This window comes from Patella vulgata, chromosome 8 (assembly GCF_932274485.2).
Source record: "Patella vulgata chromosome 8, xgPatVulg1.2, whole genome shotgun sequence".
NCBI lineage: Eukaryota > Metazoa > Mollusca > Gastropoda > Patellidae > Patella > Patella vulgata.
The window spans coordinates 13707584-13734702 of NC_065886.2; the positions used below are offsets into that span (position 1 = coordinate 13707584).

Sequence of the window (27119 nt, forward strand, 5' to 3'; positions counted from 1 at the left end):
AAAGCATCTTTATTATTTTCTTAAGACAATTTCCCAGATTTACTTAATTTTATTGTTACTGGTATATTATACTATAAATTATTTTTGAATTTATATATGTAATGTTTTATAATTAATACGAAACAATCCAACTTCCGTATTATAATCAGTTCCTTCTAAAAACAAAATTTGTAATCGGAAGAATGTTTTATAACCATAATTTTCATTTATTTTGGTTATTTTCTGTGAAGGGAATTATTTGACAATATTGCACGTTGTAGAAACATTCATGTCTTTACCAGTTAGTAAAGATCAAAGGCGTTCCGTCTTAGAAGTATCCCGATTTTCGTCCAGTTCAAGCCCTGAAATAGATAAAACGCAGACGACGACGTCATTATTTGCCAGCACAACAACACTGAAAGAGTCAAAGAGTTTATCAAACGTTGGCAGTGGTGGCAGTTGGGGGAAATCATCCTCTCCCACAGCTGCCAGCAACTCAGAAGGTTCACCCTTGCTGCTTCTCAGACAAAGTCAGTAAGTATTATCCAAATTTTCATCGTTCATTGATCAGAGCCACTGGCTATCCTATTAGTGTTATGTTAGTGGTAAAGGTCTATTAGTATCAAATCAGTGAACATCATAACATGACATGTCAAAGAATCAATAACCATTACAGTTATTGGTGATTTCCACAAAGAAAACCAGTCATGTAATTGTAAACTTGTACCTTATAAGGTCCATGCTTGTACAAACAAATATGGTACGGGTAATAAGTTTTTATTGCCATCAATTTACACAAATTTACAAAAATTGAGGGACAGTAGATTTAGATCTAGTACTGTCAATCGGTAAAAGTATAAAATTTGATTTGACATAGAGTAAGATCAGGGATGTTCAAATTAGATTGTTTAATTTAAATTTTTAACTCATGGAGATCCCTGACTATACATTGATACCTATAGGTCCCTATATAATTTGACACATGCCACATGGTTCAAGCAAGCGTTTAATCATGGCGTAGCAGGTGCTTAATCTGTGACAAAACTAAGAATTTGTTCAGAGAGGTCAAGATCATGATACAAGCATTAAAGGTGCAAAATTGCCAGGGCATGCTTCAGGGGCGTAAAAAATTTTTTGAATCCACTAGCCCAGGGCTAGTAGTCTACTGTCAGGCACTAGCTCGGCATTAATATCCACTAGTCTATAGTTTGACAAGGTACAAGATTTAATATTCAATATTTTGGCATATGTTTTGTTGCCTACCAACCTATTGTTTTTGATAAAGATCATAGACTTGATTGCCTAATAATTAAGGATGTATACGCTACTTGGTTAACCGGTCACGGTTCGGTTGCACTGGTGAAACGGTTCAAAAAACTACAAACCGATATTTGTTTTCTTATCATATCTGACCTTCAAAACCAGAAATGGTAGCCACAACAATGTTTTCTTTCACTAAAGACCATATAAATACTTCATATAGCACATGTCATTTGTAATATATCACAGTAAATTAATGTCCTTTAATTCCCGCTCGAAGATTTGTATACATTAGGTTATTATTAGCACTTACTGCAAAGCACAAGATACTCTCTACGGATTGACAAATTAATTGTTTTACCGTATTAATTTACCTGGTCACTTTATGAAGAGTCTAAAAATGAAACAAACCAGTTTGATTTTTCCGATATAATATTAAAATAGACAGGATTGTAAAATTGTTTATATTATCACTCGAGTGCCATGCTGTGTGTCATGCTTTCTTGAGATAATTTGGCTCCATTTAGTGTAATCTCAGTGAATTTGATACCAAGAATGGTTGCATGAGTTTCAGTTTACATGTATCTCTAGTTATTTGAATACATAATTTGATTATCTCGGCCTAAATGTTTGAACTATGGTAATTCGTAAGATTAAAGTCCTGGTAAAGGATGAATTTCTAATAGGAGAGAGAGAAATGGGGTTAAATGTTAAACGTCCACTCGACACAAACTAGGTCATTTCGGGACTAACACACGGTTCAATTTTATTTCAATAATTCACTTGCACGTAGGGGTCTTTAGCAGTGGGAGGAAATCGGAGGACCCAGAGATAACCCACGAGGTTGAACAGGCGACCCTACTCCTTGGCACGTACAACCAGGGAATTGAAACCCCGTCAGTTGACTCAATGACAGACCTTATGATACAGCGCGCATGTGTTAACCATTCGGTCATCCAACCCCCATCTCTAAAAGGAGTATCAGTCTGAAAAATGGTATCAGGTGTAAAGATAATTACCTTTTAACACAAAAGAAAACAATCAAGTAATTAAATACCTGCACTACAGGTACGGCTACATTGTAAAACCCATCTTGCCTAGGGTCCACCACCATGTTGGCTTAGTGAGTAACACATTAGCTCACTGACCAGATGTCAAATCTAAACTTTAAACCTTTCGTGTTATTATATTATTAAAAAGATATTTTTAATCTATTTTAAATTTTTTGTTCATATCGTAAAAGACTTCCGACTCATCTTGCTATGACGATTCACAAAAGCATGTACATGTAACTAAAAAATTTTAAAAACATGACATGTTTGTCTCAAATTAATCCAAACAACATTAATCCCCTTTCAGTTCATTCTCTAAAGAGAAATTTTCATTTTCTTGAATATTACCTATAGTTTATTACTTAAACATACATTATGCAAGAGCTAAATTTGCCTATTACAAGTCTTTCTTTAGGCCTGAAATGTTTGCTAAATTATTAATTAGACATTAATTAACTTATCCAGACCATAATCAACTCTCGACGTCATCGCTAGCCTGCGATATTTAATGGATTTGAATCTGCACTGCAGCTCAACGCTCATTGATAATTAAATCAAAAAATGGATAATCGAAACTACCGGGTAGGCTTTTTATCGTACAGACTTTAGTAATGATGATCGAGGACAGGCCCAGAATTCAATCGCTAAATTCTCAGTTCAGAGTGGATCAATTTGACTGAAATTTACCGCAAATTCCCTTTACATTATCTTGTTTTAACTTTTATATTGAGAGCTGCCAGCTCTTTATCTAATCTCCCATAATGTATCTTTAAAAAATTACTTAAAAAATCATGACACTTCAGCACAGTTTAAAATGGTTGTCATCAATTTGTGTAAACTACATATTATGGGTATAAACTGAAATATATCATTCCTACATGTATACAAGTACAAGTGTTGACTAGTAATATAGGGGGAAACTTATCAATAAAATGTGAAGCATGTTTTTAAATTCATAAATTCATTACACAAGTACATTGTATTACCATAGTTACTATCGAGTCTTCCTCCTGATAATATAAATCAAATTAAATAAAATGAAGCATAAATGTATAATTGATTAAATTATGTTTTTTAATAAAGTGAATTGTATTTAATTTTAAAAGAAAACTATCGGATGAACATCTGTTACTAGTAGTGCTGGTATCATTTATTGATATACGTACATGTACATAACGTCTAGTGTTCTACCCGATCAGACTGGGCTAATGAAGACGGGCACTGCGAACACTAACCTGGGTATCATTTAATCTTGTGGATCAAGTACTGACTTCTTTCACATTCGTTTGATTTCAAATCTTTGTTTAAAAATTCATAAAAAGCAAGAAATTAAATACTTTAAACTTCGACACTTATTATCAAAATTGAATGGTCAGCTTTAAACTGGAAACAAGTACAAATTATATGATTTTTGGTGATTTTAAACGATTTTTACGAATATTTTTCTATATTGACTGAATGTAAAAGAAATTAGTGCTAAAAACACAAGATTAAATGATACCTAGGTTACAGTGTAAAGACCTGTACAGACAAGTGAATTGTAATTGAAATGAAATTGTACACTAGGTTAGTCCCGAAGTGATCTAGTTTGTGTCGAGTGGAGTTACATGTACACATCTCTCCCCTTCCCTCACTCTATCTTTCTCTCCTCTCCCCCATATCTCTCTCTCTCTCTCTCTCTCTCTGTCTTGTTCATTGGCATCATGAATGTGACCAATAAAAAATAAAAATGTCTGACAGTACATGTATATTAGTGTGGTAATTCAGTAGAGTATGGTATGATGTTGTGTTGTCACCCAATTAAGAAACTTCTTTGTACTTTTATATGTAGAAAGGGGTTTCTCTAATCTCTTCATCTTCCTGGTTTTTAACACTTATTTCATCACTCATGTGTGATAATATGACATGTTATATATTGTATAAATAATGTGATAATAAAGATATTTCTGTTTAAAAATCTATAATTAGAACAGATGTAAACAGCTGTTTCCTTTACAATTATTAGTTGAGTTAAAAGTAATAAGGTGATAGATATATTGTTCTAATTGACAGAGAATGGTGATTCATTGGTTTTAATACTGTAGTCTTTCAAATCAAATCCTGTTTCAGTTCTGGGGCTTGGATGGCTGAATGATTATCACGTGCGCGCTGTATCATAGGGTCTGTTATTGAGTCAATTGCCGTGGTTTCGATTCCCCAGTTGTACATGTATGTGACAAGGGGTAGGGTCGTCTGCCAACCTCGTTGGTTTTCTCTGGGTCCTCTGGTTTCCTCCCACTGCTCAAGACCCCATACGCGCAAGCAAATTGTTGAAATAAAATTGAACCATGTGTTAGTCCCGAAATGACCTAGTTTGTGTCCAGTAGAGTTAAACTCTCTCTCTCTCTCTCTCTCTCTCTCTCAGTTCCTATTTATAGTTGGTTTTATTAACTGTTTACATTATTAACTGTTTTCATTCAATAATTTAAATTGTTGGTTTGGTAATATTATAGATTTAGTTATTATTCCGATAAAATATTTTATGTAAGCTTACTTCATAAAAACAAAAAGACATGTGAATTTACGATATCAGAATGTATGTAAATAAAAATGTAAGTTACATGTTATGTACATGTACATGTACTGTGCGTTATCTAAATTTTGAAGTAGAAACTCTGTTTGAAATGTTGATTGAATTTTTAAAGAAAATTTAAAAACAGGATACATGTACATGTAAGAAATAAGATTTTGAAAGATATTGTTTACTGAAATAAGAACTTTTAACATTTTAAACTGGATGCTTATTTATTTATTATTATTATTATTATACACTCGCACATACAAATGTACATGTACAAATTATATTTGTCATTAATTTTAGAATAAATGAAATTAAATTGGGTTTAAAGTCCAACTTCTGTGCATGAACAAGGCTAATGAATACATGCATACACAATATATGAGGGAAGTTTTTACTGACTCTATATGAAATTCTTTTTTTTTTTTTTCGTTCCCTCTGTCCTGCGCCACTGACAAGGGGAAAACACACATTGATAATTCCCACTAGTGCTAGGTATTGCCACTGCAGTCTCGATACGATACATATTGTGATTCAGGTGCTACAATACGATTCATATCACGGTTCAAAACAACAGGATAGATTTAATAATTCATATTTTTAGTAGGGTTGTCATGATTGATCGGTTTAGTCGTAGTCGATTCGGTTTCTAGCTCAAACCGATTCACATTTTGAAAAATCAGTAGTCGTTTCATCCAATTTATATTTATACAATTACATATAATGTTAGACTTTATCTGTCTGCTAAACACACTGCTGAATTGCTGCCTATTAAAACCGTATGGAAAGTACGTCGTTTGAGACTCTATACAAACATTCCCATTTACAGTGGCACAATCTCAATGTCGCATGGAATTCTTCGCCTACCATATTAGGCATATCTTACTACGAAATGTGTAAAATGGTTGATTTTGGCGCGAAATAGCTGTCAACAACCGACAATAACAGACATGATAATCATGGGCATTATAATACATGGACTGAATGCATGCCGCACGAGACAGGGAAGTTGGCTATGCCTTTTTATGAGTGATAAATTGCCAATCAATTTTAATAAAATACCGTTTTATAAAGAAGAAAACACCGCTCCAACAATATAATGGAAAGATTCCCTCAGAAATTCCAGTATAAATTAATTTTAAATCAGGATGGGTTGATAAACCGAGGTCCCATGTACACATTCTCATCCACGTACAAGAACCCTTGACAGTTGCAATTTGATAAAAGAGTGGGCCGTAGTGCTGCAGCCAGGGCAAAATTGCCCTCATAGCCAACTTCATTACACAGTTGGTGCAAAAAAGTAGGATGTTAAACCTCATTTCATTTCATTGACTATTCTTAAGTTGGGATTGTTGGTCGAATGGTCTTGTGAGATTATAAAGTGTCGTTGAGTCACGTGTGGTGGTTTCAACCAAAGCTTGTACATGTATGTCACATTGCTCTCTCTCTCTCTCTCTCTCTCTGTTCACAAAGTTTTATTGTGATTCTTGATACCATAAATAGATCATGTAATATGATCAAAAGCTAATCTTGTTCTTTTATTGATTTTTAAATTCACTATAAGTTGTCAGTCACGATCTTGCATGTTTTAGCTGCAAAAGAGCAGAATCTTTGGTTGGTATTTGAATGTCTCTTTTCCATTAAAAGTTTTTTTTTGTCCCCCTTCCCCTCCCCCCTTTTATTGTGTACAAATGGTATAAGTTTAATCCAATTCAAGTTGTTATGTTTTTCGTCATGACAATCAGCAAGTCTCAATGGGAGGTAATTGATTTTTTTGTTAGATTGGATACATTGTACATTCCATTCTTGTTATTACTGTATAGTAGATATTGATTAATATATTGTTACTTAACCCATATTTTTATAGATAAAGTTTTCATTCCTGCAATGTTGTAAATCCATATAAATTTTGGATGTATTTGATAACAGCTGTTATGTTAGAAACTAATGCTATATATAATAGTCTAAATGTCACACATGATTTATTATATCAGGTTTCAGAAAAAGGGAATTAACCTCATTGTATGGTACCATGCAATTATATGTATATACATGTAGTAATTAACATATGTGTAATATATTTATGCAATGGCTTTGAAGCCTATTCGGATCAATTACATGTTTTTATGAAAGTTAATTGATTTTGGCAATTCTCATTATCAAGTATTGGCAGACTACAGATGACAGTGTAAAATTTTCTCTTAAAAAAAAAAAAAAATGATGAAAATTTTTATAGATAATTTTATGTGTGCAATGCACACATAATAATAATGGCAAGCCTGGAAATGTCAGACACAGATTCAGGCTTTTTCAGGCACTGAACTCTTGGTGTCTGCCATTTTGTTTGGCACTGATTTGTCTTTTGAATTGATATTATTAATACATGTCCGGCACTAAGTTGAAAATGTCAGGTACTATTTCATTACTGTGACATTTTGTCAGGTACATGTAAAACGATTATTTCCACGCCTGAATAATGGTGAATATTTTGTAGTGTCTCGTAGATCTTGTCATCTGATCAGGGTATGTAATTTGCATACAGTTTTAGAATAGGAAGATAATTTATTAATGCAATAGGCTTTAATGTCTTATATGACGAGAAATCTACATGTATACCATGTAGGTGGCGAATAGTCGTCCCAGATGTCTACTTCATTGGACTTAAAGTTACAATTTCATGTTTTTAAGTTATATTTTTAAAATGTATTAAAATAAAGCCCTAAAATAGCTGGTACCTATAAACAGTCCTACCTTGTTAAAGATTAATCCTATTAATCCTATAATTCACTATTGCCAGTTGAGAAATTGGCAAAAATATCATTTTCAACTTCAAATTCAAACGTTTGAAGATAGCTATCCCATGGTGGGGAATAAGAAAACAAGGGAGGTAATTGGGAGGTAATTGTGTTATTATTTCCGGTGTGAAGATTTTTAAGTGTGAGAAAGATAATCTATGATCGTATAATAGTGAGTTGACAACCTATTGACAACCAATTATTATAGAAATAATTATGTTTTGACTTTCTTAGAAAATATGAAATTGTAATTTTAAGTGAGATTATAGAAATAATTATGTTTTGACTTTCTTAGAAAATATGAAATTGTAATTTTAAGTGAGATTGTGTGGATGTTCCCTTTTATATACATGTAGTTGTCGGGGACCAGAGAACAAAATGAGTCTTGGGTGGACCGGTGCAGTTCTATATCGCCAGATCAACTACTTCCATAGGCGTACGGGGAAATTTTTGACTGGGGGGGGGCGGTGGTGGTTGGTGCCCAAAAAATGTAGTTAGGTTCTTAGTATGTTACATAATAATAATAAATTCGCTGTTAAATTGGACACACTCAAGAACACAATATTTTTTTATACAACTTTTACAAAGTACAATTGTGTGCCCAAATTTTCCCAGCATTTGGTGCCCAAAATGGGGGGACGGCCGCCCCCCAGCTCGTACGCCTGTCTACTTCCATTATTGGTCAACAGAGAGGTGGCTAATGAATTGCCATTATAAAAATGCTTATTTGCATAGACTCATGACCCTTTGACTATGTCATTTAAAAAAATGAGTAAACATGTGGGAACTATTTGGATAACAAGACTGGGTTATTGATATATGTTTCCCCGGTTGTACGTGACAAGGAGTAGGGTCGCCTGTCAAACCTCGTAGGTTTTCTCCGGGTCCTCCGGTTTCCTCCCACTGCTAAAGACCCCTACGCGCAAGCGTATTGTGGAAATAAAATTGAACCATGTGTTAGTCCCAAAATGACCTAGTTTGTGTCGAGTGGACGTTAAACCCCATTTCTCTCTCTCTCTCTCTTTATTGATATATGTATACATGTATATGCACTAAATTTTTTAAATAGTATTTAAGCATAATGTCTTAGTTTTCTTCACAATCATTGCTAATGAAGACATTTGCCATGCAGTATACTTTAAGAGAAATATGTTGCATCTTATTCTTATAATTTAGACTTCCAACATTCATGTACCAGTATACATGTGACTGTCATGACTGACTACCGGGAGACACTTCTACTTTCCAGACCCTGCATCCTGTAGTACTGATAACGGGCAACAAGACGTGAGAAGTCTCTCATCTCTGTTCAATAACAGTTCTACAGTTATTGATGGATCGTAATGGGCGACATTGACTTTACATTTTAATTAATATATAATTAATATAAAATTAATATTTTAATTAGTCAGTTAGTATTGAAAATATGATTAATTTTCCGCTCTTCTAACTTTATAATGTGATTGCCATTATTTGGTTTGTCTGTTGTTCTGACAAACGGTCAAAAAGTGAGCAGATATTCTTCGGTTTAGAGACAATTCAGATACTGAATTCTGTGTGTACTGTGTGTTTTTGAGTGAAAATTACTTAATTAGATGTCACTTTTACTTAATACATCTAGGAAAATGTAGAAGTTGGAATGAACAAAGGAAAATTACGCAGAAATTCTACAGAGAATAGATACATGTACACCGATACAGAATTGCGTCGTATTTTACTGTGTTTTGATACTGAGATTTAGCACAATGAAAATACGTTGAAACGTTGTGCTATATATTATATGTGTACAAAAACAGTGTTGTGTTTTTTATACACTTAGATGGTATTAGTTTGGAATGAAAATTTCACATATTAAATACATAGGAAAAAGTAGAAGTTTGAAACAACTGGTCTTTTATTAAATGTGCTGTTTGTTAGATGCAGAGATTTCGTGATTGAGTACAATAAAAAAAAACTTGAAACATTGTATACAAGCTAGTGTTGTGTTTTTATACTTTGTATTGTGGATGGTATTGTTTATTTTTAGATGAAAATTTCACATACATGTATTGATACATAGGAAAAACTAGAAGTAGTCAATATTTATATAATTCCTGATCAACATTAGTAGTACAAACAGATTTTATGTTGAATAAAGAGCTGGTTTATTCTTCGTAAAAGTAGAAGTTTGAATGATCAAGTTGAAATGGGATGTGGTTTATTCTTCATGAAAGTGAAAGTAGAAGTTTAAATGATCAAATGTATTATTGATACAGACTTTTTTGTTACCATATCTAATAAACTAATGAACCAATTATAAAGATAAACTTTCACATAAAGACTATTAAAAACAGTATAAAAGTTAAAACTGTAGGATACTAGAAATGGAGGTTCCTACAGACATTGAAAATAAAGAACAAATACCGTTAAAATTACTGGATAACTCATTCTTTTCTCGAGTTTTTCGTCAAAATCGATTTATCTTTAACAGGTAAAATGGAGAGCCAATTAATTTGATTGAGTTGTGAATGTGGGTTCATGTCAATTACATGTACACGCCAGATGAAATTAGTGATCCACTATGGCTCAATGAGTAAGATGTTGGCTCGCTAACCTGGAGCAAATATTGGGCTTATTAATGCAAAGCTCTCATTAATAAGTGAAAGGGGTTCGAAACTTTGAAAAAAGCTCATCATTAAACAAGCTGTTCATTAATGCTTTGAACAGCATCTAGTCTTTAATTGTAGGCCGTAAAAGGGTGGGGGGGCGTTTCTGGAGTCCAAACTGGCTGCTTTATATAAATGAGAATTTTGGGGAATACTATTTAAACCCAAACACTAACACTTTTAAAAGGTATAAAAGGTAAATTTGTTCAAAGTCTATTTAAAAAAGGGTTAGGGTTAGTGACTTAGCGTTGGGGTTAGTATTCCCCAAATTATATGAAGTGGCCATTTTGGACTCCGGAAACACCGGAACCTCCATAACCGGTCTACAATTGGCATCTCCCGTGTATAAAAGGGTGTGCATGTACTGTTGAGAGTAGAGATTTAAAATACATAAATTTCTCTTATAACACACTGCATAGATTCCCAATGTCAATGTTACGACATGGACAGAATTGCAAATAGATAGCATCTTGTGGTTCGGAATGAGATGCATTAACATCCATGAAAAAAGAAACCTTGACAAATGGAATTCACATTCAGAGTAGTCCTTCATAGCACACTGCATGCAATATGTCTGTCTTCATTATCCATGTTGAAGTAGAATAGAAGGATGTAGATGTTACCCTATTTAATTATTAATGGTATATAGCTAGCCATATAACCTGTATAATCAATATCTATATGTTTTGTAGGTTATCTTGTCTATTTATTTATTTGTGACAGCTGACAAATTGTTTGTATTATTTTCTGTAAAGAGACATCTGGATACATTAAGTATGTGAAAGTTTTGCAATATATATACATAATGATAATGATTAGTAATGATTCATTATTATCATATAAAGCAGTAGAATGACATAAAGTTTATTAATGAACATGGTTTTAATATTCTAAGAACAGGAGGACCAAATTACACACTACATAATGAAATGAAATTGGGTTTAGTGTCCTACTGTTCTGCACCAACTGGGCTAATGAAGACGGGCATACGCCGTGCTGTGAGGGAAGTTTTGCTACGGCCTACTCTTATATTGAATTCTAACTGTCAAGGGTTATTTTATGTGCCCACCATTGTGTACATGGATCTTGTTTTTTCATCTCAACTTTCTCGACTATGTGTTGTCCTTTGCTAGGCCCAGAAATTTCGTAATGGACTTTCTCAGCCAATGCAGGCTGGGATTGAACACAGGACCTCCAGTTTAGCGAGCCACCAAACCTACAGACAAGACAAAATACACAGACAGTACAAACAATTATCAAATCAAGTGAATGAATCCGGGAGCCAGATTTAGTATAAATACACCATTATAATAATTAGTAATGTGTATTACTCTGTGTGTGTGTGTGGGGGGGGGGGGGGGGTCATATTGTTCAGTAGCTTTATGGATAGCATATAAAGCAGTAAAATGAAATATGGTTAATAGGTCTATTTAAATTGTTGGCATGTATGTTGGTCTATAATGTTCTAATCTATCAAACAGCACCAGATGTTATATATGATAACAGCTTGTATTTGTTCCCCCTTATTATTTTATACTTATAATAATACAATATAAGTCTATTTATACCTGTATTATAGCAATATTTATATTTAATGATCATGGCATCATTTTGTTCTTATGAAAATGGAATGAAGTATGGGGTTTTACATGTACATGCCTACTTTGAAAATGGGCATTAGTTCGAACTCAATTTTATTTCAGTTAGCATATCATCCTACATGTAGTCCAGTCTTCCATTATCACTCACTGCCAACAACTAAAGTCATGCGCAATTCACCTCTCCCTTATTTCTCAATGGTGGGATCATGTGGCTAAGTGGTTAAGTCGCTGGCTCCCTGGCCTGGAGGTCGGGTGTTCGATCCCTGCATTGGCCGCGAAAGTTCATCCAGATTTTCCGGCGTGGTTCCCCCTTGTCAGTGATACAGGATGGAGGGCCTGACAAGGACAGCTGTCTAGTCCTTCGGATGAGACAAAAAGCCGAGGTCCCGTGTATACATTGGAATGCACGTAAAAGACGCTTGGCAGTTGGAATTCGATATAAGAGTAGGCGATAGTGCCGCTGCCCATTTCATTTCATTTCATTACTTCTTATTGGCCATTTCTTCTCCCCCCCCCCTCACCTCAATACCTTATATGGAAGTATATAAGATTACATCATACATTTGTAGGGCCAATAGATTAAAGGTACATTCACACTGTCACCAGTTATACACCATGCAGTGTGCTATATTGTCAATGGTTCTTTTACATGTCAATGAGTCTATGGGTGGACCTTGTTTTTTCAGGCCATGTAAATGACTGGACACTTTTCCTTGCCGTGCCCTCCTTCCTGCACCAATGCAGGGTTCAAAGGTTACCTTACGTGCATGCCGATGTGTACACAGGACCTTGTTTTTTATACCATCTGAATGACTATACCTGTACATTGCCGTCTGTCCTACACCACTGACAAGGTGGAGCCATGCCAGAAGATTCTGATGAACTTTCTCGGCTAACACTGAGATCGAACACTGGATCTCCAGGATGCAAACCTACATCTTACTCACTTAGCCACCACAGCTCTGTTGTTCAAACAAATGATGCTCAAGGGAAAGGAGCCATATATGGTGGACGTGGTATCGTCCCTTAGTCTGATGTTCCTGTCACAAGTAGCCTTTATTCATGCCATTTAAATCAACGTGTATTTTTATTTTGTAGTCGAAGATCTCGAGACTCTGCAATGAGTTCAAGTCAGGAGTCTATAAATACAGTTGGTTTAAATAAAGATGGTCACCATGGTTCAGCAGGAGATTTAGATGATGTGTAAGTTGCATAGTCAGTTTAAAATTTGGTTATTTAAATTGCTGTGATGAGGGAAATTTGCCCCAGTCGGGGGATTGGTTACTGAGCCAGTGTCTTACTCACTCAGCCACCGTGGCTTTAGATAATAAAAACGATAAACCAAGACTTCATGTACATGTAGATACCATCTTGGCCTTGATATTTGTCAATAGAATTGAGTTATCCTTCAGGCATCAACAGATGATTACAAGAATTGGAGATGGCAGCATAAAATCTGTGAAAAGTAGCAAGATAACTATGTTTCTAAGACAAATATATCTTTTTTTTTTTTTATACTAACAGATGCTTAGTACATTTTATTGGCTTTCGGGTATTTGTAAGTGACATGGCTTGTTGTGCCTGTGAATTGATAGTTAAATATGTAAGATTTAGATAAAGAGCTGGAAATTATTGCTATAATATAATAGTTCAAAAATATATAATGAAAAATGAATATATTGAAAATTTTATTCAATTGACTTTATTCTGAGCCTAGTTATGACAGGCTTTGTCTCGATTGTGTATTTAATCGTTAAATTTTTAAATCCTGCAGATGTCTAAATAATGATTTATAGAACATTTGAGGCCAAAGAAAGACTTGCAAATAGGGAGATTTATATCTTACATAATGTGTCTTGAATTTATAGTTAATTTGTTTAGGGTACCAACTGGTGATATATCTGGTTGTGCCTTTTAATTTATAGTTAAATTGTTTAGGGTACCACTGGTGATATAGCCTTTAAATTAATAGTTAATTTGTTTAGGGTACCAACTGGTGATCTAGCTGGTTGTGCCTTTAAGTTAATAGTTAAATTGTTTAGTGTAGCCTTTAAATTAATAGTTAAATTGTTTTGGGTACCAACTGGTGATCTAGCTGGTTGTGCCTTTAAATTAATAGTTAAATTGTTTAGTGTAGCCTTTAAATTAATAGTTAAATTGTTTAGGGTTCCATCGGTGATCTAGTTTGTTGTGCCTTTAAATTGTTTTGGGTACCAACCAATTTGTAAATGATTTAGCTTGTTGTGTCTTTTAATTTGATGTTGAATTGTTTTTAGTACCAACCTGTATGTAAATGATCTAACTTGTGCCTTTAATTTGATGGTTAAATTGCTTGTTTCAGTGAATCAGAATTGAAATGCAGCAACAAACAGTCTGAGACAACGATACAGGAAGTCGAAGAAAGTCACTCAAGTAGTCCAGACGTCGATCAGTTTGCATCTGCTAGTGATTTAATCGAAGCAGCAGAAGACAAGGAAACTACACCAGACACCTCAGCAATCGAAAACCAAGATGTCTCATCGAAGCCTTACTCAAAATCAGACTCTCTCGACCAAAGCAGTGACAAAAGTGAAGGTCAGCAGACTAGGGAGAGATCGTTTGAACGCTCCCTGGATAATATTATGGACAAATGTTCGGAGAAATCTCTGGACTTGAATCTGAGTGTTGATTCTTGGAATGGTTCTGTCAGTGACACGAGTGTTAGAACACCAGACCTGTCTAATTCATCTTACGGGACAAAATGCTCCAAGATCGAGAAAAAACGAAAAGCAAAATCATGGTACACTGTAAGTCCTGAATGTCTTCAATCCGATTAAAACACAGATCCTGTTTCGTTTCGTTTTTTTATAGTTCAAAGTTTTGTTTTACTTTACTGCACTAGGATCTGGAAGAGTTGTTATATGACCTGCCTTCAGGATGATGTGAGGGATTAGCTAATGAAAAGGTCTGTTACGGCAAGTTTTTGGTGTGAGTTGCACAGAACTGTGGGTAACCCACTAGAAACATCAATGCTGATTGGTTAATCAAATGTCTTACATCATAGGGTCAAAAGCTGCTCGTATGACCTCTGACGCGATCTCCCACTACAAACGGTCAGATCTTCATGTAGTAGAGGCCATAAAAAAAAAAAACGAAACGAAATATAGATCTGTATTTTAATTAGATTGGAATGTTGTCTGCTGTTTTTGTTATATCAACAAAAACAAACAAACAAGGTGACTTACATTTATAGGTTTCACCGATACTGAATTAAAAAATGTTGGCTTGTAGTTCTTACTTGTTATTTATTGTCTAGAACATTAGGTCTGACTCATGAGGGAGAGGAAGGAAGTATAGCGCTCTTAAGGAAAAGGCATCAAGCTGTATGGATGGGGCTAAAAATATGAGCTATTGACAATTGTAATGCGATGTAAGCAGAAATGCAGAGGTCCAGGCAAAATGTTCCTTACAGAGCTGCATTGCATGTATGCATCAGTTTGTGCATAAAAGTGGGATATTATACCCCACTTGATTTCAGAATGCAATGCCAGCGGGACATACATTTCTTTGTAGACTACCAAACCTCCAGGCCTCACAGAGAACAGCATCTTAGTCATTCAGATGTGACGAAAACCGAAGTCCCTTCACATTGCTGTTCATGTAAACAAAAAAAAAGCACTTGGCAGTTGGAAATCAAAACCTTGATGTTTGTGCAAAATGTCCCTCATAATACACTGCACGACGTATGCCTATTTCTTTTGTTTTATATGTTACAGATGTTAAGTCCAACCTATAAATCTCGTAGTGAAGATTTTCATAAATTATTTAAAGATGTACCTAAAGATGATAGGTTGGTTGTTGGTAAGTAATAAACATCATAATTTCTGTTCAGTATTTACAAGGGAGGTTGGATGGCTGAATGGTTAGCGTGCACGCATTGTATCATAAAGTCTGTCATTGATTCGACTGGCGTGGTTTCGAATCCCCGGTTGTACGTGGCAAGGAGTAAGGTTGCCTGTCCAACCTCGTGGGTTTTCTCCGGGTCCTCCGGTTTCCTCCCACTGCTAAAGACCCCTACGCGCAAGTGAATTATGTAAATAAAATTAAACCATATGTTAGTCCCGAAATGACCTAGTTTGTGTCGAGTGGACATTAAACCCCATTCCTCTCTCTTTCTCTATCAGTATTTACAAAGATAAATGTCACTTTTTTAAAATCAAAATTTTAATTAAAAGCCTCTGTCGATCATGTTGTAAAAGTTGAATCGCAAAAAAGGGACATTTCAGTACAAAAAGGAATATGAGTCCCAATAATAGTTCAGTACATGTATTGAAATTTTGTCTAACATTTGGCATCCTCTGTAGACAATATAAACAAGCCAGCTCCACCTATAAGTTTTGGTGAAAATCTTTTGATGGTCCTCTTTTTAAACAGATTGATTCCAAGCCGGGAGATTATTTACTGTTGATACTAGATATTTGGATCTTTATCAATTTATCTTGTTTTCTCATGATTCTAGTCTAGATGGAGAAACAAATACAAGAAAGTTCATCTGTATTCATTCTATATTACACGTTCAAACCTCATGGGGTTTCTCCGGGTTCTCTACGCGCAAGTGTTGAGTTGACTTTAAACCCAATTGTTTATGTTTTCTACTGAAAGATATTTATAATTGTTAATTTTTGTTTAGATTATTCATGTGCTGTATAGAAAGATATATGTTTATAATTGTCAATGAATTTAGTTTATATTTGTTTAGATTATGAATGTGTTGTATGCTGTATACAAAGATATATGTTTATAATTGTCAATGAATATTGTTTATTTTTGTGTAGATTATTCATGTGCTCTACAGAAAGATATATTAGTACAAGGTAGAATGTACCTATCACAGAATTGGATCTGTTTCTATGCTAACATATTTCGATGGGAAACGGTGGTAAGTAAAACATACTTATCTATTTTAATAAATCTCTTCTCAAGTCTGGCCTCAATTATTAATTTGATAAATAATGTATATCTTTGTTCTCTGGAGTTATTGTTATTGTGGAATGAACATTATATTTATTGTCTAGAATCATACTTACAAGCTGAGAATAAACTCAGGATTTTTCAGGACCACTTCCCTCTTGTTAAGGGTCGTGCCTTCCCAGTCATTAGGATAGGATGAAAAACTGAGGTACACCTGTGTACATAAAATAGTAAAAGAACACGTATATTTTGAATTTGATAAAGTTTAGGGAGAAACGCCACTGTCTGGACAAAATTCACCTCCCTATTATTGCATGTGACCGCAGAAAAATAAGCAAACTCATGCAATAGTCTGAAAACTACCAAAGTATTGTGTTGTCATTTACATGTATGTACTTTTGATCGTAAGGTCTGGTGTCAAATCAAGTATCAAGGTTTTGAATCTCAGCTTGTATTTGATAAGGAGTAGGGTCAACTTTTCAGTTTCCTTCTACTGCTTGAAATAAAAAGATACAAAAATGTAAGTTCTGAAATGGCTAGTTTCTGACAGCAGACACAAACTTTTTTATATAAATAATTTGATTTATTATTGACTTGTATTTACAGTTAACGATACCATGTAGTGAAATCGTTGCTATAACTAAAGAGAAGACAGCTAGAGTAATACCTAATGCTATACAAGTTACAACGGAAAAAGAGAAATATTTCTTCACGTCTTTCGGTGCCAGAGACAAAACGTACATGATGTTATTTCGACTCTGGCAAAATGCTCTACTTTCTGAGGTAAACACAATTTATAAATTTTAAACCGCTGATCCTCATTTGCTTTTGAAGCCAGAGATAAAACATATATGATGCTATTTCAACTTTCTGAGGTAAACACCTCGTCATTTATTTTTTTTCAGACAAAATCAAATTTTTAACGGCTTAATCTACACTCAAATGGTAGATAATCTTCAGACTTGGATTCAGTCAGATTAAAAAGAGGCCAATCAAAAAATACAGGTGGCACTGGCTTTTTTTTCATATCCTGTTTATATCGTATGTAAAGGAAGCTGATTGCAGACATCTTTTATTTCTTTTTAAATACTGCATGGAATTGAACCATTTTTGAATTTGAATTCCTTTTAGAGATTCAACTTTCACAATATCGTAGTTTGTAAGGGATGACATAAATAGAAAGAAGTGAATAGGAATATTAAAGTATTGGATTGATATAAGCCTCAATTATACCAGTACCATGGTTACAATAATAAACAAGCAATGCACACATCTTGTCAAAACTATAGAATGTGATAACTAGGCTCAGAATAAAATAGTTTGAATGAAATTTTCAATATAATCATTTTGCATTATCTATTTTTGAACTATTATAGCAAGAACAGCCAGCTCTTGATCTAAATCTTACATAATGTATCTATAATTCTGAATTATAGTATGAAATTTTATTGTAGCCTATGAATCCTAAAGAACAGTGGCAGTGGATACACTATAGTTATGGAGAAGAATTGGGACTAACATCTAGTGATGAAGATTATGTAGCACCTCCTGGAATGGATGATTTAAAGGAGAAACTATTACCACCAGAAATGCCACCATTAAAGGTATATTAAGTTAAATAGCTGTTGTAGTAAATTTGTGCGAAGGGTTTAAAGGTCTTGTTACATACACTAGAAAAAATGGATGTTATCTTAACAAAATGCTTGACCATGTCAGAACAAAATTGTCTAATTTTTAACGACTCAATCTATTCTAAAATTAAAATATCAATGCTAGGTAATGCTGTGTATTGCCATTGTAGTAACAATACGACATGTATTGTGATTCAGGTGTTACGTTACAATTCGCATCACTATTCATAACCAGGTCAATATATAACAAGAAAACAACAGGATAAATGAATACATGATATTTTTAGTCTTGTTGATGTCAAAGAAATAAAACTGTTTCATATCAAGATATTGATGTAGATCAAAATAAGGACCAAAACAATTTAAGAGTGTGTACCTATGGATAATGTGGGACATGGATAATTAAGAATGATGGGTTATTGATTGAAGTGTCAAAGAAAAACATAAAAAATGAATTGCGATTCAGCGTCTCACAATTCAGTACGCGAATTGGGAGGAGGTGAATAGCGATACATCGATTTAGCATCTCATGATTCAATAAGCGAATTGCAAGAAGGTGAAGCGTGATATATCAATTCAACGATATATCGTACCAGCACTACGGTAGATATTCTTTGATTCATTTGGGCTTAAAAAGAGGCCCATCAAAAGATTTTCTCCAACGCTTATAGGAGGCGCTGACTCGATTATATCATCTACAGATGATGTCAAATATTGTAGTTTACATGAGATTCCAAATCTTGCAAATGGCCTTTTGTTGCTTGTATCTAATAATAATATATTTGTATTGAAGTGTAATTGAACAGAATTCGGGTAGGTTATATTTTGTCAAAATCAGTTGACTCATATTTTAAATATAATTGCTCAAAAAAAAAATATAAATCATCATTTTAAATTTTGTTTAAAGCGAGAATTTCATATTTTCTAAGAAAGTCAAAACATAATTATTTCTATGTCTTTTGCTCAATAGGTTATCAACTCACTATTATATGACCATGGGGATTATTTCCCACCCTTAAAAATCATTGACACAGGAAATAATAACACAATTACCTCCCTTGTGTTCCTATTGCCTCCATGCATTAGCTACTTTCAAACATTGGAATTTGAAGTTGAAAATGATATTTTTGCCAATTTCTCAGCTGGCAATAGTGAATTATAGGATTAATAGGATTATTCTTTAACAAGGTAGAACGGTTTATGGATACCATCTATTTTAAGGCTTTATTTTAATAAATTTTAAAAATATAACTTAAAAATATGAAATTTTTAACATGTTTGTTTTTCTTCAGGAACAGACGGATTCATCAGATATTCATGGTACATCCGAGATGTTGACGATGGCTAGTAATGATGAAGATGCTATCCAATCAGATGAAGTTTTCTCTCATCCCCAGACGAGTCCGTCACTTGACTCGCCGTTATCACTAGGTCGTTCAGAAATACCAACAGATTTCAGTGATACAACAGAAGACAGTGAAGGTATCAGAAATTATCTATTGTACTTCATGATCTTAGACAAAACTTAATTAATATTGAAATCTGCGGCTAAATATATACAAAATAAATACAGTATTGAAAAATTATCTAAGTATTGTATTTCATGATAGCACGTGCGTGCTGTATCATAAGGTCTGTCATTGAGTTAACTGGCGTGGTTTTGATTCCTTGGTTGTACGTGACAAGGAGTAGGGTTGCCTGTTCAACCTTGTGGGTTTTCTCCGGGTCCTCTGGTTTCATCCCACTGCTAAAGACCCCTATGCGCAAGCGAGTTATTGAAATAAAATTGAGTTATATGTTATTCCCAAAATGACCTAAGTTTTGTAATTGAACCAATTGTAGATTAATTCATGTGTTTAGTTCATTGTTTTATCAATAAACATTTTCATACATCAATCAACTGAAGTTGACTATAATCAGTTGATTTAGATCCCTGGTCTGAATAAAATTAAATTATTGTATTGATAAGAGCCTGACAAGGACAGCTGTCTAGTCGTTCGGATAGGATGAAAAACTGAGGTCCTGTGTACACATTGGTGTGCACGTAAAAGATCCCTTGACAGTTGGAATTCGATATAAGAGTAGGCCGTAGTGCTGCTGTCCGGGCAAAATTTCCCTCATAGCACACTCTATGGCATAGGCCCGTCTTCATTAACCCAGTTCAGAGCAGAACAGTAGGACGTTAAATCCCATTTCATTTCATTTCATTTGTTTGGACATGATATTAAAGTATTTGCTATGTTTATTATATTTCTAGGTGAAGTAGCATGTTCAGGACATGATCATCTAGAGAAGTTATATGTAGATGAAGTATTTAATATATCAGTTGATAAAATGTTCACTTTATTATTCACTGATACTCCATTCTTCAGAATCTTTGTTGAATCAAGAAAAACATTTGGTAAGTCATAACAACAGTTTGGTTTTAAACGAACTTAGTCTCTATTTCAATATTTAGCATAATATAAATATTTGAAATTTAAAACACAAATTAGAATTCAATATTGGTTAATTTCGATCAATATTGATGTTATCTTGCCGTGAAAATATAGACCAGTAAATGATTACATACATATGTCAATCTTCTTCCTGTTCTTGGTGAGATGCTCTTCAAAAATGGCCTACGACTCCGCCAAATCAACTGTGGTCAATATGAAACTTTTCAAGTTTGCTTTTTGGGACTTCTGATTTGTTTTAGCAATCCTGATTCATTGTAAGATCATACCCTGTTAGCCTATCAGGCCAACCTGTCTGTCTTATTTGCCGTCTTCATTAGCCCAGTCGGAGCAGAACAGTAGGATGTTTAACCCCATTTAATTTCATTTCATTTCTGTCTCATTTGGTCTGTCTGTTGATTTTTACATTTTAAGGAATTCCTTTTTGTGCATAATAGGAGAGAACTAATTTATGAAATAATAATTAAATAGGCTTCGAACACCTAATCTACTGTTATTACGGTAATCTGTCATCTTTATATCTTGGTGTCATATTTATTTGCCAGGCTTGTCTATTTATTTAATTTATTTACAGCTATATCGCCATCCCCATTCCCACACCTAAAATTGTGTGTTTGTTTGTATGTTAGTTTAATAACAATTGAAATAAAAATTAAGTTCAGTTTCTATCTTAAATGTACTATTTTTGTAGATGTTATAATACCTAGTACTATCTTAAATGTACTATTTTTGTAGATGTTATAATTACTAGTAAATGTGTTATTTTTTGTAGATGTTGAAATACCCAATTGGGGTGAAGAAGTTGATGAAGATGGTAATCGTGTTCGAACTATAAGTTATACGTTATCATTAAATCATTCTATCGGACCAAAAACATCTCCCTCTACAGAACGACAGGTAAGATCATTTCACATACATTATAATTATTTGTATAAGTGGAGTGAGTATGGCCCTGGCTTAATAACCAAGCTGTCACAGGTTTGATACTAGTGATGGCCGTGGAAGTTTGTGATTTTCCAGCCTTGACACTTGTTAGTGGAGCTGGACAAACAGCCAAGGTTCGTCTGTGTTCTCATTGATGTGCAAGTAAAAGATCCCTGACTGTTGGAATTGTGCAAATAGTAGCTAGAAACACTGTGTTTCTGGCAAAATTTCACTCATATTGTTTGCCTCTGTCTTCATACATGTAATCCTGGTTTGTGTAGAAAAGTAGGATGGAAATCTCATTACATTTATTTTGTATTTCTCTCGAATTGGAAGCCAACTTTCTATTTGTTATGTAGATGATTTTGATGTAATATTTGGTTCTTGTAGCCATGATATTAACTTTCTGTATTTTTTGTAATACTTGAATCTTGTAGACATGCTATTGTAGTACTATAGTACTTCTTTCTTGTTGTGTTTGTTTCTTCGTGATCGTAACAAGATTACAGCATAAAATAGTTTCACAACTTTATTGCTAAGCTGTAATCAATAATAATGGCTGCTAGGAATTTCTGAATGAGCTCTGATCCAACTCACTCTACACCCTAATTTACACCCCTTAATTTCTGCAAGGCTTCAATTACCTTGATGTTAATTTCCATCCCATATATGGAATAAACCTCTTTATTTCACCACGACTAAGATAGGAGACATTACCTTATTTTGTTCTACCAACCATAGGTCATTTAACAGATAGAATTTGATGGATATTTTGATAATGGTTATGATTTTACCAAAATATCACTGTTTTTTATGTATAACTATATCACGTTCATTAAGTACGTGTGATTTAACTCTATAGACAGAGTGAAGCAACAATTTTTCAAAGAACCAAAATTATCTCAAGGACCAAAGTGTTACACTATAAACTTTCTGTATGTTTTGTAATATTTGAATATTGTAGACATCTTGTACTATTTTGTAATATTTGAATGTTTTCAGACATGTTATAAACAGAGTAAACCTGGTATTATATATGTTGTCGACTGTCAGTGTGAAAATAACGGCATCCCTTACGCTGATTCCTTCTTCGTTATTACACAATACTGTCTCACTAGAGTTACCAAGGATAAATGTCGTCTTCGTGTCACCGGAGAAGTCAAATATAAAAAATCTGTGATGGGTTTAATAAAAAGTAAGTCATATCTTAAAGGGGCATTATGGGATATTAGATAAAGAGCTGACAGTTCCCACTATAATAGTTTTAAAAAAAGATAACGTAAATAGAATATGCTGAAAATTTCAGTCAAATTGCTCCAATCTGAACCAAGATATTAGCTATTGAATTTTAGGCCTTGCCTCGATCATCATTACTAAATTAATATTAGTTTCTTGTTAATACTCCCATTATCTACAAAAGTAAAAATATGCAACAACCCTTGTCGACTGCTTTGACTATTTAGCTCCTGTGGGTGTAAGTTTTCTTTATGACATTTTGGTACACCTATTTCCAATTAGTTTTTAAGCAAAGTCATTTACATAACTTAAGCAAAAGAATATTAATTAAGTCTTGTTGCATAGACATAAACTTAAGCAAAAGAATATTAATTTTGTCTTGTTGCATAGACATAAAACATTTTCTTTGGAATTTTATGCATTTTTTTTTACAATTCTTGAATATTAAAGGGAGACAACTCTGTATGTTTGTCCTAAAGTCAATATTATCTCCCCTTTGACCACATAATTGACAAGATGTATAAAATGTTACAGGTATGATAGAAAGATCAGCGGTAGGTGGATTAACAGATTATTTCAGAGATCTTGGTAAGTTACCTTTATAAAGATTAATAACCACTTGTAGTTTACCACACCCAGACATCAGCTACTCTATCAGTTTGATGCGTTTGGTTAAACTGGACTAATGCTGTATGTGACCATACCATATCCTTGTATATTTTCTATCCAAAATGTGACTGTTCTGCCTTAAAAACAGCACATGAAATATTCATAATGATTGACTGAATATAATTTATAATCGAGAGCTGTTTGTTAATCTAATGTTTTGTTTTTGTAGCAATAAAGTCGACTGGGTTTTGTTTTTGTTATGACTATAAAACAACTGTGGTATTTCTTTTGTCTATTTAAGCCGTTCATTTACGTAGAGAAGTTGAAGAGAGTGATAAATTATTAGTTCATACAATTTCCAAGAAAAAGTTACGAAAACGAAGGAAAGGAGGTACAACGGGATCAGAAACACAAACCTCTTCTCGACAGGCAGATAGACAGGTTTCTACACCACCATCTCCTCTTAAAAGTAAGATTATTTTAATTGTTTGTTTATTATAACATCATTGTGTATGTTTATTATAACACCATTGTGTATGTTTATTATAACATCATTATGTATGTTTATTATAACATACCTATGTATGTTTATTATAACATACCTATGTATGTTTATTATAACATCATTGTGTATGTTTATTATAACATCATTGTGTATGTTTATTATAACATCATTGTGTATGTTTATTATAACATCATTGTGTATGTTTATTATAACATCATTGTATATGGTTTTTTTAACATCATTGTGTATGTTTATTATAACATCACTGCATTTGTTTATTATAACATTGGACGGATATGTCTTTTAGGGGTTCAATCTTCTCAATATTATAGTTTGCAAAGGATTCCTCAATCTCTCCGATGACATTTAAGAGACTTTAAAACAAAAAAAATACATTATATTTGTGTATAAAAGGTTTGTATATTTAACTGATGAAATTCTTATATTTGTATATGTGTTTTAGTTGGATTAAAGTTTTATAATTGTTTGTGTTATTATAGGTTTAAGAGATGATAGGTTATTATGGATATCATCTGATGCTTTAGTTAGAATTATCTGTCTGATGTAAGTATTTAGATACTGTAACCTCATTAAATCACCTGAGCTCAGTGAGCTGATGTGGTGGGATATTGGTAGGCTCAGTGAGTAAGGCGATGGCTCACTAAACATGAGGTTGGGGTTGGATCCCTGGAAATTTCCATCCTGGTTTCCCCTTATCAGTGTTGGAGAACAGACAATGTCCTATCCTCATTAACCAGGTTGATGGAGTAAAGTGTGACCTCAAACCCCCCATTTCATTTCCTACTTGAATTATTCGACAAAATGGGAGCCACTGTGGCTCAGTGAGTAAGATGTTGGCTCACTAACCTTGAGGTCCCGTGTTCGATCCCTGCGTTGCTCGAGAAAGTTCATCGATATTTTCTGGCGTGGTTCCTCCTTGTTAGTGACGAAAAATCAAGGTCCTGTGTACACATTAGAGTGCATGTAGAAGATCCTTTGCCAATCCGAATTCGATATAAGAGTAGGTTGTAGCAAAATTTCCCTCATAGCACACTGTATGGCATATGTTCGTCTTGAATAACCCAGATGGAGCAGAACAGTAGGACGTTAAAACCCATTTCATTTTGTTTTGTTTGTTTTATATTTCAGTTTAACCCTACTAGTTGTTTTTAATGCTATATTGTTTTATAAACTCTGGTCTTTAGAAAGTTTCGCTGGAGCTTTTTATCAATCACACTCTGATCAGATCCTAGAAAACCTAGCGTAAGTATTCATTTCTAGAAATTAACTAAAACAATGATTCCCTGGCCTGGTTGGGTTATGGTAGTGGATGGGTGTTACCTGTTATGGTTACCTTGACTGTCTTAGCTGACTTTGTTGTACATTGACTGACATGTGACGCTCCCTAAAAGTGCATCAGTCACAGTGCTTGATAAAAATCATTGCATTTGTGAAAATATGACAAAATTAGACTGATATTCAGTAAACTGGGATGTTTACAAAATTCTTCAAAACTATAGGTTTTCCCTCCACCTCCACCCCACCCCTCTATGTACAATAAAGGCAGGTAAAGGTATGAACTTGTGGTTGTTTTGTAGAATGGATGTTTGAGTTATAGTTTGATATTCAAGGATAAATACCTTTCAAATAGGTAGAAATTCTGAATGTATGAAAGCAGTTACTTTACAGGAAAATATGGGAAAATATCTACAAAAATTAATTGAACTGACCAACATTTGTGTGAAAATATTTGCTTTGTATGCTTTCCTTTTTTTTTTAAAGTTTATTTTCTCCCTTGGGTTTTAAGTTTTGCGTCATTTTTTTCTTTTTGGCAGTAAATATCCACATTCACAAGATGAATGGGTACATTTATTACGACAACAACAGAATTTACATGATAGTGAAATAGATAAATGGAGAGACGTTTTATCAACATCAATAATATTAGTTGATCAGGTAAGTTTCAACTTGGTAGAGTACCTAGTTGGATGGATGACCATATTTATTATCATTAATGTTGGTAAATGGCTATATTTCCATCCATATAGGTAAATGAAATGAAATGAAATGAAATGGGGTTTAACGTCCTACTGTTTTGCTCCGAACTGGGCTAATGAAGACGGGCATACGCCATACAGTGTGCTATGAGGGAAATTTTGCCCGGACAGCGGCACTACGGCCTACTCTTATATCGAATTCCAACTGTCAAGGGATCTTTTACGTGCACGCCAATGTGTACACGGGACCTCGGTTTTTCGTCCCATCCGAACGACTAGACAGCTGTCCTTGTCAGTCCCTCCGTCCTGAATCACTGACAAGGGAGAACCACGCCGGAAAATCTGGATGAACTTTCTCGGCCAATGCAGGGATCGAACACCCGACCTCCAGGCTAGCGAGCCAGCGCCTTACCCACTCAGCCACCGTGATCCCCTATAGGTAAATGACTATATAACCATGAATGTTGGTAAGTGCCATATTACCATAAATGTTGGTAAATATATTACCACTGATATGGGTCAATCTGATTATACCACTGATATGGGTCAATCTGCTTATACCACCAATCTGGGTCATTCTGATTATACCACTGAATTTGATCAGTCTGATAGCACACAGCATGGCGTATGGCCGTCTTCTTGATATACCTGGTTGCCACAGAAAGGTACTCATCCTTTGTTGTATCAATTATAGCCCTTTTAAACATTTCTTCATCATACATAATTTATTTTGAACAATTATATTTTATTATAGATAAAAGGAACATTGGTACATTTACACAGCAGTCTTGAAGGACGTTTAAAAAATACAGATTCAAGTAGCTGACATCGAAAAAAATAATTAAAAAAATGGTCACAAAACTTATCTATTTTATAAATATACAATTCATTCAGTTTTATGAATATACAGTACATTCTGTTT

General features: G+C 34.0%; 1 protein-coding gene across 1 annotated transcript; it reads left to right on the top strand.

Moving 5' to 3' along the window:
• Positions 1-150: 150 nt before the first annotated feature.
• Positions 151-27119, top strand: LOC126830548 (protein Aster-B). The gene is made up of 17 exons (XM_056102616.1): positions 151-513; positions 12988-13092; positions 14231-14675; positions 15645-15729; positions 16704-16807; positions 17446-17622; positions 18294-18443; positions 19763-19952; positions 20728-20871; positions 21699-21823; positions 22853-23045; positions 23621-23674; positions 23997-24164; positions 24701-24764; positions 25350-25463; positions 26036-26156; positions 26952-27119. The coding sequence occupies exons 1-17, from the start codon at positions 269-271 to the stop codon at positions 27021-27023; spliced, it is 2556 nt and encodes an 851-aa protein (XP_055958591.1). The 5' UTR covers positions 151-268; the 3' UTR covers positions 27024-27119.